The 18,934-nt window shown below is 31.8% G+C and overlaps 2 protein-coding genes across 2 annotated transcripts; one reads left to right on the forward strand and one right to left on the reverse strand.

Moving 5' to 3' along the window:
- Positions 1-202: 202 nt before the first annotated feature.
- On the reverse strand, positions 203-1,006 carry LOC144549563 (protein STRUBBELIG-RECEPTOR FAMILY 8-like). The gene is made up of 2 exons (XM_078298337.1): positions 679-1,006; positions 203-528 (listed from the first exon to the last, which is right to left on the reverse strand). The coding sequence occupies exons 1-2, from the start codon at positions 757-759 to the stop codon at positions 370-372; spliced, it is 240 nt and encodes a 79-aa protein (XP_078154463.1). The 5' UTR covers positions 760-1,006; the 3' UTR covers positions 203-369.
- Positions 1,007-9,465: 8,459 nt separating this feature from the next.
- On the forward strand, positions 9,466-11,257 carry LOC144549520 (cytochrome P450 Tp4149-like). Its single transcript, XM_078298285.1, has 2 exons — positions 9,466-10,428; positions 10,509-11,257. Exons 1-2 carry the CDS (start codon positions 9,508-9,510, stop codon positions 11,124-11,126), a joined length of 1,539 nt encoding a protein of 512 aa, XP_078154411.1. The 5' UTR covers positions 9,466-9,507; the 3' UTR covers positions 11,127-11,257.
- The last annotated feature ends 7,677 nt before the right edge of the window (positions 11,258-18,934 follow it).

The following is an 18,934-nucleotide window of genomic DNA, read 5'->3' on the forward strand; positions in this document are numbered from 1 at the left end:
AGTAATACAATATAAGAAGATAATTGTTCACAGTATATTGACTACCCAAACTATTTAGTAACAACAATAATATCTACAAAATATTTCTCATTTTATAATGGTTTGCCTCTTGGCTCACCACTGATGGCAAACACATCAGAAGCAAAACTGAAGGAAGAATAAAGCATTTTAATAAGAACTTAACAGAATTTAAAATTTCTCGAAAAAGAGTAAAGCAAGTGGATGATTTCTGCAGTAGAATTTACAAATGCATCCCCTTTTGCACTCTTGTTTTGCCTTCAAAATTTACACTGACACCAAGTCAAAGAACAAACTAATAAACTCTTTTTGTTCCTTGTTTATGTTACAAATGAAATGTGCATATTTGCCTTAAAAGGAGCTCTCAGGTGCAAATTGTTCGTGCTCTGGAGCTCTGTAAGAGGAGCCGAGATCTTCACCCGAGCGTCTCCGGGCAACACTGGCACGTTGCACCAGCCGAACAAGCTGCTGAACCACTTCTGACATGGGCGGCCGAAATTCAGGTGAAGGCTGCACAATTTATCACAGAATATTCCATGGTCAAATCTAAGGTAATAATTATTCTTATTTCGTCGCTAATTCTTTCAGATGTTTTCAATGCTGGCACAGAAAATCTCTCTCAAAAGAAAAAAAAAATTGGGATAGTATTGGGTAACGTACCTGAACACATAAAGCAATGATATCAGCAAATGGGGACAGAGATTTTGCGGGATACATCCCATTCAAGGCAGGATCGACCATTTTAGAAAGTAAATCGATATCATGAAGCTGTGGTGAAGCCCATCTAACAAGAGACTGTTCTGTTCTTGACCTAGAACTGGTTGGGAGACCAATAATAATTAGTATACAAAGAACGAACACAAAAAATAAAAAATAAAACAAATGAAAATAATATTTTCATGGGAGTTATACTGGTAAGTTATTTGTGGACCTCACTAAGGCTTATCATACTAATTTTGTGACTCGTCGGGCCTCTTTCTAATTTTCTTTCTTTCTGTTTTTATTTATGCTTTGAAAAAAAATTGGGGTGGTTATGCTTGAGCTATTGATTTGGTTTGCAATCTCTAAGAAGTATGAAGATTTTTAATTTGATTGAATTCTTGGTTTCCAACATAGAGCTCAAACCATAATCTGTACCTTACGGTACCAAGCTCAAATGATTTTGTGTCAATGAATACCATATTTTCCTTGTTATTTGATGCATCTAAAATAATTGAAGGGGTATTAAGTTATGCTGATACATGTACCAACATATAATTAAGTTAAAGGGATTAAGGAAACAATAGAATAAATGATAAATGAATTAACATAGGTACTGTTATAAATTATACAAGATGATGGGATAGTTATACATGTGCTTTATTATACATATATTGGTAAATTTAATTGATTTCGATCCAGAGAGCAAAATTAATAGAAGATGTATATATAGACATACTAAACTAAATTATTGAATAAACACATATTGAGATTAAATATTGAAACAAGTAAATTGATCCGTTATACAAAAATATATGTCACAAGTATTGATTAGAATATATATAATTATGATATAGGCATACTTACGGAAGAAATTGGTGAGAGGAATATTTAGGAAGAACATTGCTATGGATTTTACCTATTGTCCTACGATAACAGGTGCGAGATTATTGGATTAGTCTGATATTCATGACTAGGAATTAAATCGTAACTCGCTCTGTATTTTCATTATTTGATTGACTGCATTGATTGAACTGTTGCATCATATGCATAGCCCAATACAATTGAAACTGAATTACATGAAATATTGTTGACCGTCATGTTAATATTGTTTATCGATTGATTGATTCTTATTGCAAATGATTGGTTGAGATCATAGTGATTGAATTGATTGAATATTGAATACTATAATCCTTGAACCTCCATATAATAGAGAAAAATGATTAATATATCGTAAAGTCTAGATAGCTACTATACTTTACTCCAGGACCTTTATGCGCGCATGGTGAATGGTCCCAACTGAACCCAGTACCGGTTGGGTAGGGGATACTGAGTAAATGTGAATTTTGACTATAAGACTAATGAACTGTGGTAACTGTCTTATCATTTATTTTCTTTCCAATAATGATAGTATTGAAATATTATTCTCATATTGATAATGTTAATAAATTGTCAGGATAGTCAGAACAGTATAAGCCCTGATACGACAGATATATGTTATGGTATCTGTCAGTGTTATCAAATTAAAAATTGTAAAGTTAAGAAATCATACATTATCAAACTTAATGGTTGTAAAGATTAGGTCCTAAACGTTACCAAACTTTATGGTTTAAACATTTTGACCCCAAACCATATATTCTGATAAGATTCTTGGAGTTCTTATTTATTTATGTAATTTTTGTTGTTCAATTGGATACTGTTATTCAGCATTTGCATTCGTCATTAAGAAATGAACTGTTTGTTTCTCGTGCAGTGATTTCATTCTGAATATGGATTTCCTTCGGATCCAATAATCTGAGTGGCAATCAGCACTGAGAAATAATTTATTATTTCTCACTCGTTTCTCCTTGTGGGTTACAGGTTTATTATGCGAAGTCAGAGAAATGCTTTCGGGTTATAATTGACAGCAGGGCCACCTAAAGGTATGAAATTTGGATTTATTTTATTTAACAGAATGCAGAGAATATTTCTCTAGCATCATCCACTATAAAGGCGTGTTCGCGTGGGAAGAAAAAAATTCAGTTCAGTAACCGATAGTTCATTTTGACTCATATCCCAAACTCGTTCCCAATCCCATGTGTCCGCCAAATACACCCTAAATGGCATGATAACTTCATACAGTCACAAGATAATGGCGACCAACATGTAAGCAAATAAACATATTAGTAAGAATTAGATCGTTCTTAAATATAGTTGTATAGTAACTTTCTCTTCCTTAGTTCCTTATTATATATTAACCATGCATGCTTCATATTACAAAACAACCTTCTTAGAAACTTACAAAACAGCCTGTAGTATACTTGTTCCTGCAAGAAATGGTAAAAATTCAGATCAGTCCCTGTTCTTTATTTTATTTCAAAATGAGTGCTTTCATGAATATTAAACTTAAATAACAGATTATGGTCAAGTAATCTGAAGGTGATAATTCAGTCATAATATATCAATCGTAGTTTTATCAAATTTTCGGTTCCAATGTGCTACCCAGATCACAAATTAAAATGTAACACATTGTAATAATTTGCCTAAATCAAAGAAATATGCTACTGGCACTACTAAATCAAAGAAATATGGTACTGGTATATACAAAACCATAGACAATTATGAAATTATGTAATTGATTTTACTACAAAAATGAATAGATGATTTAACTAGTTTAAAGAATAATAATTGTTATGATAGTACCCATAAAAAATATTTAATTTTGTGAATTTTGTAATAATTTGTACCAACAGTTTAGAATGAGCCTAAACACATGGACATATTTTGTTACTATCATTGTTTATCTTAGAAGTCAAATTACTGTAATCAGGAAGGGAAAGTTACAAGATTTAATATATATGATCTAAGATCATTTGTTGTCATTATTTGTGCCATTATTGTTTTGGTCTAGACGCACAAGATTTAAATCTTATGGTACTGGAATAGATTGCTACTGGCACTACTGATTGAACAAATTGCTACTGGCACTAATTGAACAGATTTCTACTGACACTGATTGAATAGATGGAACAGATTGTAAATTTTCAGGATTTTAACATAAATCTGATGGAAATTCAATCTAAAGTTGCAAGACAAGCTTTTCAAAACATAATTGAATCTTCCTAAAAGATATAAGTATTACCAATTTTCAGCGTTGCCAAACTCGGTTCACATTGCCGCCTTCTCCTTCTCCCTGGAGGCCACGTCAGATGAAACACTTCAGGTCGAGAGAGAGAGACCTCCTTACGAACGGACCACGGGGTCACTGACGCCAGGAAAAGAGAGAGCGACAGGGGTAGCGAACGGAGGTGAAGGGGACCACGGGGTCACTGATGCCAGGAAAAGAGAGAGCGACAGGGACACGAACTCACGAAGGAGAAGGGGAGAGCGTGTTCACCTGTGCGGGGGAGAAAAGGAGATGGGGAGAGCATTTTAGGGTTCATGTCTTCGCCTGGCATATTTTCTGAGTTTGGATTAAGGGTATTTCAAGAATTAAATAGATTAATACCGTATGAATGGCATTTTCACCAATTAACAGAGTTTACAATGGCATTCTCACAATTTTCAAGTTTGGAGTGGCAATCTCTCAATTCCAGGGTTTTGGAGTGGCATTCTCACAATTTTCCCTATATATATATATATAGAGTAAGGCTTGGGTGCTATGGATAGCATAGAGGGCTACGGTGCTATGGCTCAATATTCGAATTTTCAAAATCCTAACGGTCAATCCGAACCGTTTAACTTGTTCTCCATATTAATATGTGTTTGGAGACCAAATTTTATATTTTTTGGAAATGTTTTACTATTTTTTAGATAGGTAGAAAATCAAATATCTAAATGGTGCAGATTTTTTTAGAACAAGTAATTTTCTACCTAGCTAAAAATTAGTAAAAAATTTCCAAAAAATATAAAATTGGGTCTCCAAACACATATTAATATGGAGAACAAGATGAACGGTTCAGATCAACCGTTAGGATTTTGAAAACTCGAATATTGAGCCATAGTACCGTAGCCCTCTATACTATCCGTAGCCCTCATGTGGATCCAAATACAAAAATATAGAATCACAACACAATTGCAAAAACAAGATTCTAAATATGAACGCATTCAGTTTGAATTCACGTCCAATTCAATACAGTAAATAGATTTAGATTATTTTGCTAACCTGGCATAAATTTCGAAACGAATCCTCCTATCGAAATTGAATTTAACCCGATTACAATTAATGTGGGCTGATGCAATCCTCCAGTCTGCTTCTATTTCTTTCTTTACTCTCTAAGCGCAACTAAACCTCTCATACTTTTTTCCTATGAAATTGGAACTATGATCAAGTTCACATGAGTCACCTTCGAAATCGTAAACTTTTATTTATAAATAACAGTGGTAACAAACCAAACATATCGACTTTTTAGAATCTCCTTATTTTAATTTGAAATTCATGTGAATTTCTTCTCGAATTCGAATTCAGTTTCTTGTTCTAATTGTTCTTGATTTTGTAAAGTTGAGTTAGCCGCACAATAACACAACACGATACCGAGATGAGCAAGAGAGAGAGAGAGAAATAATATAACACTAGAATTGTTGAAAACCAGACGGGTGGTGAAAAACCACAAACCCTACTGGCCTAATATTATTATAGAGGAGAAATAAATTACGAGCTTAAAAAAGCTATTTTGTAAGTAATTATTACAAGAGAGAGCCTAGACTCCTTTATATAGCCTAGAACAACTTGGAGGCAAAGAAACCTAGTTAATGCAAATATCTATCACAAGATATTTCCTCTACTAAATATTCCTAAACCAAAGAAGAGTGACAGCCAAGTAGCCTATCACCTTGCTTTGCGATCAAGTAACTTATCACATTACTTGGTGAACAAGTTGTCTTCACACCCAACAGATTTTTGCATCTCAAGAAATATATTCGAATTCGTTGATTTTCTCTCATCTCTCATCTCTCACTGTAATATGCATAAACATACATAATGTTAAATTTAGAATTAATAGAAACATGTTTTAATTTTTTTTTACTAAAAGCCAATACATACATATTTGGTGTTATTATTTTTTGTTAAGACAATAGGTCATTATTAATATCATTTGCAACATTTAAAGAGACAATGAAATGAAGAATCAAGTGACAAATACATGACACATCATGCAAACTTCGTCTCTCTTTTGTACACATACAAAACTTATTGCAATGTTAATTTATAATGAAGACTTGTATCATACCTTTTGATATTTCAAAATACAATTGTACTGAATCGCACGATTAAATAACCATTAAAAATACTTGAGATAAAAAAAGGTATAAAAATATCACCTCTGAAACCAATTTAATAAATATATGAATCTAGCCAATATTAGAAGAGTTTGTGCACTCAAATCTCAAACTGGAGTGGACGGTGAAGATCATCCAATATTAGAAGAGTTTGTGCACTCAAATCTCAAACTGGAGTACATGGTTCAAATTCTAATCAAACGGTCCGAATCTAAACTCAAAAGTTGAGTTACTTCATATGATCCGACTATCTCATTTAGAGAGAGGCTATGGTACTTTTACATTTTTCATACGGTGATTATATTAAACAGTTCAATTCAACTGTTTAAAATTTAAAAATGATAATATTGATCTATAGTATGAACTGATATATATGTGCTTTGCATAGTACCATAGCCTCATTCTCTCGTTTATATTCAATAAATGTCATAAACTATATATACATCTGAGATAAAACAAATGTTACAGACACAAAATTGATCTTATCATGAAGAGAACAAAAGAAATATCTGAGCAACTATCGATATATATCTAACCTAGCCATATGCATGGGACCCATAATTCAGTCAATAGTTCTTAATTTGTACGATATTTATACATGCAACAGTCCTCTCTCTCTCTCACAAGACAACTCATAAATGAGAGGGCAAAATAACCTAACTAATTAATTGTTCATTAGTGAAAGGCAAGGTATTAAGACAATATATGGTACAGAGAATTTTGAGGTTTTTCGTCTCTTTCTCTATATAACAGGGACATTTCACCGAGAGCAACTTCAAATTAAATTAATTAAGTCTCAGCATGCATTTATGGAAGGTGCAGTCATGATATGAAATTAATTATTGAGACCTGAAACTGAGATCAGTACCTTGAAATTAATTAATTAAGTCTCAGCATGCGTTTATTTTTTATGTATTATCTCACTTTGTTTGTGTGTGTCTGTGTTGCTATTTTTTATTGAAATGAATCACTCGCCTACCAGCTTCAAAATAAATAAATGAAAAAAATATTTTTTTTCTGAAAAAGAAAAATAAAATAAAGAATTACCCACATCCTTATCAAAATTTTAAGTAATTATGTTGAAATTCATTAGGCCTAATTATATTTGAATAGTCAAATAAAAAAGTGTTAGTTTCAAGTTACATCATGTGTGCAGTAAGTCATAAAAAAGAGCTCTTGCTTTAGTTAAAAAAAATAGTATTCAATTATATATTTGATAATTTGCAAAAATTATCAAATATGATGACAATCTTAAAAATGTAATTAATTATACAACGACGCCAAGTTCTAACTCAAATTTTCGTTGCAATTAGCTTTTCTAACGAGAAGGTAGGTAGCAAAAATATTTGTAAATCTGACACAAATTATTATAAAAGCTGCTGTTATCTTGGCATTTGTGACACCTGATCCCTTTCTGGAAGGAGGAGGGGATGGGAGATAATTTAGTTCTATTGAACAACTTATTTCCTATGATACTGAAAATTTTAATTAATAATTAACTCACACATAACTCTATCAAATATATAATTAAATATTTTATTTCTAAATTTATTTTCTCTGATATTTTAAAAGATCTTGGGAGAACAAAATTTTGCCTTGGATTGGATTGAACATTTAAAAAATGACATTTTTATTATATTGCAAGAGTGTTGAAATAATTTTATATGGATAAATCACATCCATTAAGCACTCCGAAAGTTATAAGATCATTAGATATGAATAAAAATCCTTAACTGTAGTTTTTCCCACTGTATTTTCCTGATAAAGTTGTGGTTGCATTTTTAAAAGAATATATAATGTACTATTTTTCCTTCACTGAATTTTTATCTCATAGGGTTTTTCCTAGTAAGATTTTAATGATGCATATTCTTATAAAATGAACATCCAAGGAGGTGTGTTATGAATGTAATAGTAGATGGTTCATTCATGTTGTAACTCCCAGTATTATTACTCAATTCATTACCACTACTCCACTACTATTGGAATTCATTCTCTATTTATTATTATAGATGGTTTTTCATTTACAATTGTAGCTTATAATAGAGGCTTTGTAATATTGTATTGTACACACATGAGAAATATATAAATAAAGAGATTGTCATCTTTTATGCCATCTCTATCTTGTTTATTCTTGTTTATGCTTGTTTATCTTTAATTTATAACACAAAAAATGTAAAATTTGGTCTCCAAACACATATTAATATGAAAAACAAGATGAACGGTTTGGATCGGTTATTTGGACTTTAAATCTAGTGATTTATAGTCCAATGTACAAAAATATTTATACATTGCAATGTACCGTAGCCCATCTATGTATCTATGTATATATGTGTGTCTATATATATTTTTTTTTATAATTACCGATTGGGTAATGAGTACGGAATATGTTTTATCCATATCTTTAGCTGTTTAGATAACGAAAAAAATTCTTTACTCGTATTCTTATCCGAAAAGTTTACAAAAAAAAAAATCTTACCTATACTCATCTTATTGAATACGGTTCGGATAGAGTAAACAAGTAAAAGATACCATTGACATCCCTGTATACATACTGAGTCCACAAATTAGAGAAGAGTCGCCGATTAGTGGGCCCAATTTTACAAATGTGTTCCCGTTGTCCAACTTTTCTCTTTGGTCTTAGGCGATCAATTGGTCTCGGTTTGAATATATAGCCCATTTGTTTTAGAGGCCTAGCTTGAACCAACAAATAGGGTTCATGATTTTTTAAAGCCCATTTTATCCTCTACATTTTCACAAGATCAGGTCAGTGTTATTTAGGAGGGTTAAAATGTATTATTGGTTTTGTGTCGCAAGTCTCAACTATATTCCACGTTTTTATCTTTGTTCTCAAAGTTCAAACAGTCGATTCAAACCACTCAACATGATCTACAGCTTAGAGACCAAATTTTATATATTTTTTAATTTTTTTTACTATTTTTAATAGATACAAAATTGTTGCTTCTTGACCACCTAAAAAATAGTGATGTTTTACCTATCTAAACAAATACTAAATAAAATTTCAAAAAATATAAAATATGATCTCTAAGCACATTGTAATATGGATATTATGTTGAGCGGTTAAGATTATTTTACTTCCCAATTATTCATCAGTGTCCAAAGAATCAGATTAGACCAGAGTTTGGAATTGCTGAATCAATTATTGGTCACAAGGTGTCAAAAATATGTATCGAAAGAGGATATATATATACAGTCGTGAAAAGGAAAAAATGTCTCATAAATGACATTTTGGCAAATTGATTTTTGCTCCCAAACAAAATCCTTTTTGTCATTATCTGGATATACAGTAGTGCATCTTTCAACACATCATGAAAAAACAAAAATGGGGACTGCTGAAATGTATCATGATTTTGATCATAAAAATTAAAAAAAAATTGGGAGGATAAGACTCAATTTTGATAAGCAATGTCATCCTCTTAATTTGTCCTATATATAAGATAGTGTGATCAATTATTATAAACGCCCTTATAATAATATAACACATTGGGGAATGAAAATACTTGAGTAACGAAAATGTTCCCTCTTCAAGAAGTGATCTTTACTTTATCACATAATCTGTCACTGCTCTGTATCTCTCTATTATCTATCTTTATACTTTGCTTCAGCATAAAGAGAAGAAACTTCTCAAAAGGCCCCGAAAGCTTGATACCTTCACCTCCAAAGCTTCCATTCATAGGAAACATCCTCCAAATAAGTTCTCTTTACCATCAATCTCTCTATTCACTGTCTTTGAAATATGGGCCGCTCATGCTACTTCATTTCGGTGAAGTACCATGGCTTATTGTTTCATCATCTGATATGGCATGTGCAATCCTGCGGACCCACGACCTCACCTTTGCTACTCGACCTTCTGCTGTCGCCTCTGACATCATCTTTTATGGTGACTTCGCCTTTGAGCGTTATGGTGACGATTGGAGGCAATTGAAAAAGATCTTCACAATCCATTTAATGAGTACCAAGAAGATTGCCTCTTACAAAACAATTAGAGAGGAGGAAGTTGGTAATTTGATTGCAAAGATCGGTGACCATGCCTCCATTTCGAGTGGTGATCCTATAGATTTAAGCAAGCTTTTGTTTTCATTCATGAACAATGTAGTTTTTACGGTTGTTTCTGGAAAAATCATGATGGAAGAACAGATGTATGTCATGGTTCGAGAGCTTGTAGAAGAGAGTTTTCATATAATTGGACAATTTAGTATTGGTGATTTGTTTCCTTCTTTGTTATGGTTAGAAAGGCTTATAGGATTAAGCGGGAGGGCTAGTAGATATAGAAATAAGTGGGAATTGTTGATTCAAGAGGTAATTCAAGCTCATATTAAAAGTGAAGAGAATAATGACAGACAAGACAATTTTGTTGATATTTTACTTTCTTTGAAGAATGATTCAAGCATCAACTTTGACATCACCATGGATCAGATCACGGGGCTACTCGTAGTAAGCATTATTTATTTTCTGTTTTCTTTTTGGGAAAATTTCAAATTATTGAACTTACATATGACAATTAAATTATTCAGGATGCATTCACTGGTGGAATTGATACAACATACATCACCATAGATTGGGCAATGTCAGAGCTTATCAAAAACCCTAAACATATGAAGAAGCTGCAAGAAGAGGTGAGGGGAATAGTAAAGCTTGGTGACATGGTCAGATCAGAAGATTTAGACAAAATGAGTTACCTAAAAGCAGTAATCAAAGAAACCCTACGGCTACATCCTCCTGGCCCTTTGCTTGCTCCAAGGGAATCAATGGAAGAATGCGAAATAAATGGTTTCACAATTCCTAAAGGAACCAAAGTCCTTATCAATGCGTGGGCCATTGCGAGGGAGGCAAAATCTTGGGAGATGCCAGAGGAGTTCATGCCAGAAAGATTCATTGGTAGGCAAGTGGACTACAAGGGCAACAACTTTCAGTTCATCCCGTTTGGAGCAGGACGCAGGATTTGTCCCGGTATATTGTTTGCTACAGTCACAGCAGAGCTTGCATTGGCAAATCTCATACACCGCTTCGATTGGGAGTTGCCGAATGGAATGACAAAGGAGAAGTTCAACATGAGTGAAAAACCAGGATTTACTGTGCATAGGAAGGATGAACTTCGGCTCCTTGTTAAAAATGTTCACACCTCATATTAGACACTGTTAATTATAGTGCTAGTTTGAATCTTGTGATTGGAAATAAAGGCCTAAGGGCAAAAAACTTGGCAAAAAAAAAAAAAAAAGATTCGGCCTTAATTATTTGGAATAAGCGCGCGGCAGTTTATATAAAACAATATTGGTGGATTAGTTATATGTATATTACACACTTGTTTTGATTTATGTTTTTGAAGGTTCGCTTGTTTGATTTTTACAATAATAAATTTAACTATTTGCAATAACAAATTTAATTATGAATATGTCATTGACATATATATATGTTGGTTTTATCCTTCGATTTGAATGATATTTGAATTATAAATGTGGACAGAAAATATTACAAGCATCAATAATTTCACACAATACACAGTAAGTGGATTTTAGATGAATTATACGCATAATATTAATTCTATCTATATATTTCATTTTAGAGAAATAATTTTATGAGTATTTAAAGGTTTCTTATTGGATATTATCCGCTTGTTTTGGTAATCTTGTACCAATTCGGCTATGGAGAATTAAACTTCCTTGGCACTACTTGAGCTCTTAACTCACGTTAATCTTACCGAACAATAATTCCTTTAGTTAGATTAAGACACATTTCTTAATTGCCACATATTTTTAATCCAGAGGTGACCCTTCCTTAATGTCATGGCTTCCTTTAGCCCTCCTTTAGAACCAAAATGTACAATTGTTTGGACAATTATATCCCCAGCGGCTAGGTTCTTTCCATTTATTTTAATTTTTGATTTTTTTTTTATTGACCTCCTTATAAGGTCTGTTAGGTTTCTTTTTAATTTTTTATTACCTCCTTAAGATCCTTCATGCACCACTACAAAAACATTAACAATACACGATCATACACAGATGTTATAAGAATTTAAATTATTAACAATGTGTAAAGGGATGAGGTGCTTATGCAAAAATGAGCTTAACCATACAAACACGGTCATTTTAAAATCAACTGTGTATGAAAGGCACATACATTTGTACACGGTTTTTGTATTGGTGTATAAAATAAAAGAGAACAGAGTTTCACATACGAAATGTTTGTGAAAGGCACTATATTATAGAAACCATATATGGTTTGTCCAAATCTCCAAATACAGATTTCTCACAAAACCTGTGTAAGATTCATTCGCACACTCAACTAAACCAGTTCAAAATTTATATGTATGAGTTCAATTGCATTTATTAATTAATAAATGTATGTTAGCATATTAATTAATTTATGTATGTTTTATGTTTTATGTTTTATGTTTTATGTTTTATGTTTATGACTAGAGAATTAACCGGAATGTTTGTCATAACATTAATTATAAACATGTTATGAAAAAGAAAGGAGAATTTCTTGTGTGTCCATGTAAACTTTCAAAATATCCAATATCCCTATCAAAACACCATAATATCCAATATCTCCATCAAAACTAAATATTATCTCTTCTATCCCTCTTAGGTATTCAAAATATTATTTAGTTATTTTAAAAATCAAATTGACAAGTATATATAGCCTTTCTAACCTCTTCTATTCTACTTGTCAATTTCATTTCAAAGGATGTATAAAATAAAAGAGAACAGAGTTTCACAAATGAGGTAATTTGCAGTGATTATTAGGGTCATTTTATGCATTTTCGTGCAATTTCAACTTACTCTAGCTAACGATCTGTACAGGTACTTCAATTCGGCATTCTATATGGGAGACGGAGAAGCTAGAAGATTTCAGATGCTTGTACAAGAGAGACCTAATTAAACTAGTAATCCATAGCAGATTAAATTTATATTTTACTTGATTTTATGTATATCTTCTGGTTATTTTACATTTCAACACTTAGCAATAGATTATATGTATTCAAATTTCCTGTGTACTTTTCAAGAATTGGCAACCTATCGCTTGACCAAAAAATTTGATATAATTTACATAATGTTTTCCAACAAAAGATTAAGAGTGAAGGATTAAGAGCTTAAGGAGCGCTAAGGAACAAATATTCAGTTGTCTTAATCCGTGAATGAAAGATCAGGAAGCTAAAGAAAGAGGGTATAGGTACCTTAAGGTCCTGACAGAGGATTAAAATCCGGACAAAATGAGGCTAATTAAATGAGGTATTGTTAATCAGCGCTAAGGAACCGGTGGTCGACAGAATTAAGCGGCTAAAGAAGATAAAGAAAGAAGAGAAAGAAAAAAGAAGAAAAATGCTCCCACCGGTGGGTAGTGATAGATCATAATAAAGAAGAAGAGAAGAAGGATATACTTGTCAATTTTATTTTTAAAATAACTAAATGAAGGATTAAATAAATAAATGGGGATAAAAAAACAATGTTCAGATTTTATTAGAATATTAGATATTACGATGTTTTTATGAAAAATTTGACTATGTTGAAATTTTACATGAAAGCACTAGAAATTCTCCAAAAAGAAATATATACACATTAAATAACATATATAGAACAAACCAGCAACATATACAAGTAAAATATATATAAATAATAATATATCTTTAATATACACGCATGATAATATTAATCTTTCCAAAAACAAGAAAATTAAATAACAATAGATATTAAAGAAATTAACATAAATAATTATTTTAGGCAGCATCTTTTTTTTTCGGCCTGTGGCGTGCATCAGACAATAGTGGACATAGTCAATGTCTCTTCATGTGGACAGGGATGTGACTGCTTAACTATCAGAGGTTTGTGTGAATGCCTCAATCAATGTTGATGCAGACTGCAAGCAACAATCAGCAGGGTATTTTGTCTTATTTAATTATATTGTCAAATACTGCAATATAATTAATTTTAATTCACAACACAATATAAAAGAAGTGAATTAGTATGAATTATTAACGATTGATAAATATAAATGCATAGCTTGTAAAACACAATTGATAGCCTGATATTTGATAGATTGCTTTTTGAAATTAGATCACTGTTGTACCAGTGGTACCGATGACATTGTCAAGAAATGTATAATCTTTATACCATTCCTGATAATAATAAATGCGTCAACTTTAACACCACCTTATTTTTAATCCATTTACACCGAAAATAGTGGAACTCTAACTACTATGTAATCAAGCTCTCAAATTTCTTCAATAATACCGTAATATGATTTTTCTTTTTTGCAATTTTTGCCCGAGAAAGTTGTGTTGTGGGAACGATGATCTTCAATCCAAGCTTCCCAACTTCTTGGAATCCACCTTATGCCGAGGTTTAGGAATGTCAATATTTTCTACACCGGCTAGATAGTCAGTGCAAAATTCAATCCCCACCACGGCCTCACAGACATTTTTCTCGATATGCATTACATCAATGCAATATATGTTGAAGCCAATATGATAGATTAAGAAGATAGATCTCCTTTTCGATCCAAATATATTTAGGGTTTTTTTTACCAAATTTTCCATGTCCAATCTCGAGATATTCAACCCGTTTATACACAACCTTCTTGTGTAATTGCGGAAGGGTCACGCCATGCTCAACAAATCCGTTGAACTGTGTTGCATTGTTATGATCAGTGTTCTAAATAGCGCGCTATAACGGCGCTATAGTGTTTTTGGACCCTAAACGCTAAGCTATGGCATCAAAACGCACTATTTGAGGTACTGACGCTATAGCGCATAGCGTGTAGCGCAAATAGCGTGCGCTATGCAACATGAGACCTTTTGCTTTTCTTTTCAATTTATATGGGCTTTAAATAAAAGCTCATATTGAATTTTAACCGTGATTTTTTTTTTGCAATTGACGAACTAAGCTTTATATTAAACTATTAATTATTAAATGAGAGATCCATTAGACGAAATCAAATAACGAAGCTACAACGCGCTATGCAACATGAGCTGTTTTTTTTTTCTTTTCAATTTATATGGGCTTTAAATAAAGGCTCAGATTGGATTTTAACCGTAATTTTTTTTTACAATTGATCTACTAAGCTTTATATTAAACTATTAATTATTAAATGAGAGATCCATCAAACGAAATCAAATAAGGAAGCTACAGCGCGCTATGCAACATGAGCTATTTTTTTTTCTTTTCAATTTATATGGGCTTTAAATAAAGGCTCGGATGAATATATTAAGATATTTCTTGAAGTAACAAAATGATACTTACTATATGGTAGTTTGAATATTTTGAATAAATTAAGATAGTTAATTATGCCATGATGTCTATGTTATTTTGAAATTTAAATAGAAAAAAGATAGATTATGTCATGATGCTGAATATATTTTGAATAGGAAAATATCGATAGTTTATAATATTAGTATTACTATGGATATTTTGAGTCGCAATTTGGACTTTGTATTGATTCAATATGAATATTATATTTTTTTAATCAATTTGATGTTGTTTATTGTTCTATGAGACTTGGATAATGTTGATATTTAGTACAAATATATGATATAATTTTGATAAAAATAAAAATAAAAACGCTATGTAGCATAGCTTTCGTTATAGTTTTTTTTGTAGACTTTCTGCTATGACGTGATAAACACTATTTAGAACCTTAGTTATGATACTGGTGATTCTTCGGAAGATACCTCGATGTCACATGTACACATAGTTCACACAATTACTCAACCTCAGAACCGGCATGTTATCTTCACAAATAGAACACACATATGACTGATAGGTTTAGTGTGAAGCTAAGAAAATGTTACTTTATAGTAGTGAAATAAATGATATTTACTTAAGTTGCTGGCACTCATGGACTTCATGTTGTAATTATTTGATCACTCTCTTTTCTTTTGCCACTCTGCACACATGATGGTTGATTTTTTTTTTCTTTTTTAAGGTCAGCTGGTAAGTAGTCAGTTGGCAATATATTGATAAAAAAAAAAGTTATTTACAATTTCCAAAGGGGCTCCTCTAAAATATAGATGATTGATTTCAATTTGTGAATTAATTTATCTCTCTGTAGAGCCTTTTTGTCATCTGTTCCCTGATAACTAATCAATCTTTCAATTTAATATTATTGGGTAATTAGCACAAAATTTAATATTATTGGATTGGTCATCATAACAACTTTCTTTTTAATTGTACTGAAGTTTCTGATCTTTGGTATTTTGATTATTGGATTCCATTAAAGGATTCACTGTTAGTGGAATTGATTATGGCTGCTACTCTTTGGATTGTTTGGTTAACACGAAATAAGATTTGTTTTCAAAATTCTCCTATACCTTCAATTAGGTTTGTAGCTGCTTCTATTATTGATTTAACTTCTTTTTAGTGTAAGTCACGATTAGATAATTCTTATTTTAAGTTATCTTTGATTATGCCTTTTGATATTTCTTCTTTGCCTCAGATAGGACCTCTGATAGTATTATCTGACACGGATACACAGGACCAGGACAGCTCATCGCTGGATTTCGCCGAGGACCCTGGTCTTGGTTTAGAAAGGTTGGTTCTAGCTGATCATTTGAGTGACCGTGCAGTTTCTTATGCTATTGATCGTGCTGCTGGCCTTCTGCCTACTATTTCTTTCTCTTCAGCTAGTGCCTCCTCTTCTAGTGATATAGCCATTTTTGATCTCATTTAGTATTACTATTTGATGTCATGTTCATATGTTTTTAGACTATACTGTTAGATGTTTTTTGTGGTTAGATGTTGATGGACTGTATGCTCGTTTTTTTTCTAGACCTGTTGTATGAACTCTTTCGTTTCGTAATGAAACTGGTGGTAATACCACTTTTATCAAAAAAAAAAAAAACATAGAGCTTTTGGCTCTCGTTTGAAATCTAAATAGTAGCATCCGCAAAAATTGGTTTTAATATATATATATGAGGAGGGTTCCAATGCCTCATTTTTTTCATACCTCATTATACCTCATATTTTATATTTTCGTTTTCAAAGTCCAAATTGTCGATCCGAACCGTTCAACAAAATATTTATACTAAAATATGCATGGAGATGAAATTTTATATTTTTTGAAATATTTTTGCTATTTTTTAAGATAGGTACACAATCACTGTTTTTGAACCGTTCAAAAAACAATGATTTTCTAACTATCTTAAAAAATAGTAAAAAAATTTCAAAAATTATAAAATTTTATCCCTAACCATATTTTAGTATGGATATTTTGTTGAACGGTTCGGATCGACAATTTTAGTATGGATATTTTGTTTATTTTTTTATTTTTTTTAAATTCAGTCCTTTTTTAGCTAGTATCCAGTTAATTAACTCAACATTATTGTACATATTTCGATATACATGCATTACTTGTGACATTGTCGATTAATTAATGTGATGTGTGTGTATGTGTGTGTGTGTGTGTGTGTGTATATAGAGGTTGGCTACTCTACTTACATAAGCATATGATGATATATGCTTATAAGTTATTTTTTCGTTTTCAAAATCCAAAATGTCGATCTGAACCGTTAGATGTGATTTCTATATTGAAATGTGCTTGGAGACCAAATTTCACATTTTTCTGAATTTTTTTACTATTTATTAAGCCACTTTGAAAATTGCTGATCCAACGGTAGCTTAACAAAACAGTCAAATCAGAAGCCACCGTTGGATCGGCGATTTCAAAGTGACTTAATAAATAGTAAAAAAATTCAGAAAAATGTAAAATTTGGTCTCCAAGCACATTTCAATATAGAGATCACATCTAACAGTTCAGATCAACTTTTTGGATTTTGAAAACGAAAAAATGACTTGGTATATGCTTATGTAAGTAGAGTAGCCAACCTCTATATATATAGAGAGAGAGAGAGAGATGAGCTACGGTGAGCCATGGAGTAAAACGTGTTTGTACTTCACGCTATATTTCTATTTTCAAAATCCAAATAACCGATTCAAACCTTCCAACATGTTCTCCATATTGAAATGTGCTTGGAAACTAAATTTTACATTTTTTGGAATTCTTTTACTATTTATTAAGAAATTTTGAAAATTGCTGTTTTGCTGTGAACAGTAAAAAAATAAAAAATTTTGGACCATCGGATCAGCAATTTTCAAAGTGGCTTAATAAATAGTAAACAAATTTCAAAAAATATAAAATTTGGTCTCCAAGCACATTTCAATATGGAGATCATGTTGAGCGGTTCAGATCGGTCGTTTGAATTTTCAAAATAAAAATATAGTGTCATGGAGCACAAACTCATTTTACTCCATGGCTCATTTTAGCCCAACTCTCTATATATATATAAATTGCTGCCGGCAACATTTCAACCAAGTGCTGCCGGGGCTATATTTTATTATGTGATATTCAAACAACAAATCCAAACCGTTAGATGTTCAATCTATATTAAAATCTACTTGGAGATCAAAGTTTACATTTTTTGGAATTGTTTTACTATTTATTAGCTGGTTTGAAAACCATTGTTTTCAATGCTGCAGAAATTTACTGAAAACATCAATTTTCAAACCAGCTTAATAAATAGTAAAAAAATTCCAAAAAATGTAAAATTTGGTTTCCAAATAGATTTTAATATAGATTGAACATCTAACGGTTTGGATTTGTTGTTTGAATATCACATAATAAAATATAGCCCTGACAGCACTTAGCTGAAATGCTGTCGGCAGCAATTTAGCAATTTAGCCATGTGATGGCTAAAATGCTGTCGGCAGCCCTTGGCTTATATATATATATAATTATTTTGGTACGATGATGCCATCACATGTAGGCATCACATTAATTCAATCCGAAACTTGACTGTTGAGCTACTATTATCTTCTTCTTTTTTTAGTTGGTGGCTATGACCCTACTATTATCATGTGTGGATTGCCTTTTTTTGTAGCATTTAAAAACAAAATAAATTTAACTTATGAACGTTCAGTGACAATATGCTTTCTGCTGAGGCGCCTAT

The sequence above is a fragment of the Carex rostrata genome, chromosome 35, assembly GCF_964058835.1.
Source record: "Carex rostrata chromosome 35, lpCarRost1.2, whole genome shotgun sequence".
NCBI lineage: Eukaryota > Viridiplantae > Streptophyta > Magnoliopsida > Poales > Cyperaceae > Carex > Carex rostrata.